The following is a 3,009-nucleotide window of genomic DNA, read 5'->3' as shown; positions in this document are numbered from 1 at the left end:
TATATATATATATATATTTTTTTTTTTCCTGTTAAAGAAACTTAGAAACAGGTCTCCCTAGTGATTTAGAAGTTAAGTCTCAGCACTATCACCGCTACTGCCTCAGGTCACTCCCCAGCTAGGGAGGTGACCCACTCAGGACAGCAGACACACCTCTCCCGTCTTGCCTCCTGCCCCCCTCTGCAGTGTACTTCAATGTACCTGCCTGTTCTGCTCCCCACTTTGTCTCTGCTGAATTCTCTCACCCACTGCACCTCTGGCCTGTATCCCAGTTCTTCTATGCAAAAATTTTAATAAACAGAAGAAATCTTTAAATAAATAAAAATAAAGAGTATGACAAATAAGAGACCCACCTATAACACTGCTGACCAATATCTTCCCCAAAAAGAAAGATGCTCAATCTTTATCAATGAATCTTTCCATCTTGTGAAGTGGGGTTGCAAGTTACTAGCCCCATTTTACAGGTGAGGAGACTGAGCCCTAGCAAAGTGGGTGACTTGCCACCCACCAGCATCCTGTGCCTTAGGATCTGAGTTTCGAGACTTCCAGTCTGTGGGCCTTAGACCTGCAGTCAGAGGACCATCAGCCCTGAGGTTGTCACCCCCACCTCTGTGCCTGGCTCTCTCCAACTTTCCCTCCCAGTTGATGGCTAATTTCCAAGCCTGCAGAGCTAAAAAGGCCTCCTGGCACCCAGGAAGCCTCTGTCCATCATAACCAGAGCCCAAGCCATTCTGGGACCTGGATTCCCTCCACCGCCTTGACCTCCAGGGTAAAGACGCTCACTGGCCACGGTGATGTTGATGTCCTGCCGCCGTTGACCAGCCAGGTTGGCCGCATGGCAGGTGTAGATGCCGGCGTCACTCTCGGCAGTGCTGGCAAACACCAGCTCGTGGCCCTTCTGGTAGACTCTGCCATGGGCAGGCAGGCGCGCTCCTGCACGCTCCCACCACACACGGGGCTCCGGCAGGCCCTGGGGGGGTGGGCAGGCCACACGCTCCTCGCTGCCAGCTGTGAACACCCGTGGCTCCAACGGGGTCATGTCTTCAATCTCTGCAGGGAGGGAAAAGGCCAATCACCGTGCCTCTCAGGGTACTTGACATTCTCCCACAGCAAGTCGGATCGTTGTAACATACGCCCTCGCCTGCAACTCTGCCTTGCCTCTTCCTCCCCCAGCCTCCCCTTCTTCCCTCGGCCCTGCAAGCTGAAGACAGCCCCCATCTCAGCACCCCCGACTCAGAATCCCACCTGCCAGGTGAAGCGTGGCCTCCAGGACGACAGGAGGGCCCCTCTGCCCCTGGCCTATGCAGCGGTAGACCCCCGCGTTGCGTGGCCGGACCTGGGTCAGCAGCAGGGACCCATTGGCAAACACTGTGGCTCTGCGGAGGTGTGTGGGGCTGCAGAAGAGAGAGTGCTATTTGGAAGGCGTCTCCTTCCGGAAGGCATCTGATAAAGCCAAATCCAGCAGGGCGGTGGGTGTCACAATCAGCCAGGGGCCGCGCTGAGCAAAGGAAGCCCACAAACCACAGTGTGTGTGTGTGTGTGTGTGTGTGTGTGTCTGTGTACAGATGTGCACATGTACATGATTTCACGCATGTATGTGGTGCTCCAGCTATAAAAGACTCAGCCTGTGAAGTGGCCAGGTGAGCAAGATAAGAACCCAGACTACCATCACACAGACCCTTGCCTTCCATCCTTGGGTCTCCATGCTGCTCCCCCTTCCCCAGAAGAGCCATGTGGGGAAGAGGGTAGTGAAGCTACTGCTAGCTCACACCGTGCCTTTGTGCCAACTGGAGAAAGATGCCCTTCCTGGAAGCTCTTCTTTTTGTTGGGTTCATTTTATACCAGCGAGACATTCTACTGCCATCTGCTGTAAATGTGAAGTAACGCACGCATAGCTCTGTGTTGTCGGACAGACGCGTTCTCCTTAGAGGACTTGGGTGCAGTGCGCACCTGCATCACCTGCATCACCTCCTTAGAGGACTTGAGTGCAGTGCGCACCTGCATCACCTCCTTAGAGGACTTGGGTGCAGTGCGCACCTGCATCACCTGCATCACCGTATCTGCAGGTCCTTTGCCAGAGCCTTACCGACTGCGATTAGAGATAGGAGTCTCGTCCTCAAAGACCCATTGCAGACTCGGGGGTGGCTGGGCTGAGAACTGACAGTGGAACATGGCCTCCTCGTTCTTTGCCACTACCACATCCTGGGGTGCCAACACCACTCTGGCAAAACTCTCATCTGGGGCAGGGGGAAGAAGAGGCTCATGAGCAGGCAGGGTGGGGAGGTCCTGCCCACCCTCCCCTCACCCCCCCATCTATATCCCAGGCTCACCAGCAATGCTCAAGGTGAAGTTCTGGCTGCTGCAGGCCTGGCCAAAGGCATTGTGAGCACAGCAGGAGTAGATGCCACTGTGCTCAGGGCCAGCGGGCCGGAAGGTCAGGTTCCGCTCCTTGCTGATGACGGTGTGGTTACTCTGGCCGTCGGCTATAGGGGTCCCGTCTCGGTACCACTGGTAGGTGGGCCTATAGGACCAATGGGGTCAGAGCAGGGGGGCTGGAGGGACTCAAGTGGCCATGGGACAATACAAAATCTAAGGCCAATCCTTACTCAGTTTACATAGAGGGAAACTGAGTCCTGGGGAGGGAAGATGACTCACACAAGGGCACGTAACAACTCAGGAGCAAAATCAGGTTGACATACTCAATCTCAAAGTGCCCAGAATCCAAGATCACCCTGCATTACAATGTCACCTCTTCTGGCATGGAACAGTATATGGGGAAGGATCATTACAGACTGAAGTGAGGTATTTTGGAAGAGTCCAAGGTGTGGGGAGATGCCCTGTCTCAAATACCCTTTCTCCCTCCCCCGAATACCCTCCTACCTGTCTCGAATACCCTTCTCCCTCCCCCGAATACCCTCCTACCTGTCTCTACCTGTCTCGAATACCCTTTCTCCCTCTCCCCCGAATACCCTTCTACCTGTCTCGAATACCCTTTCTCCCTCTCCCCCG

The 3,009-nt window shown here is 54.7% G+C and overlaps 1 protein-coding gene across 1 annotated transcript in view; it reads right to left on the bottom strand.

The window, feature by feature from the left end:
* Positions 1-3,009, bottom strand: part of PTK7 (protein tyrosine kinase 7 (inactive)) — a 58,393-nt gene that overhangs the window by 20,604 nt on the left and 34,780 nt on the right. The window contains exons 3-6 of the mRNA XM_004674010.2: positions 2,331-2,521; positions 2,087-2,237; positions 1,246-1,394; positions 784-1,050 (exon numbers count right to left, since the gene is read on the bottom strand). Coding sequence (XP_004674067.1) covers positions 784-1,050; positions 1,246-1,394; positions 2,087-2,237; positions 2,331-2,521 — 758 coding nt within the window. The remainder of the gene's footprint in view (positions 1-783; positions 1,051-1,245; positions 1,395-2,086; positions 2,238-2,330; positions 2,522-3,009) is intronic.

The sequence above is a fragment of the Condylura cristata genome, unplaced genomic scaffold, assembly GCF_000260355.1.
Source record: "Condylura cristata isolate star-nosed mole 26May11 unplaced genomic scaffold, ConCri1.0 scaffold00001, whole genome shotgun sequence".
NCBI classification, from domain to species: Eukaryota; Metazoa; Chordata; class Mammalia; order Eulipotyphla; family Talpidae; genus Condylura; species Condylura cristata.
This window is presented reverse-complemented; position numbering and strand designations above follow the sequence as displayed.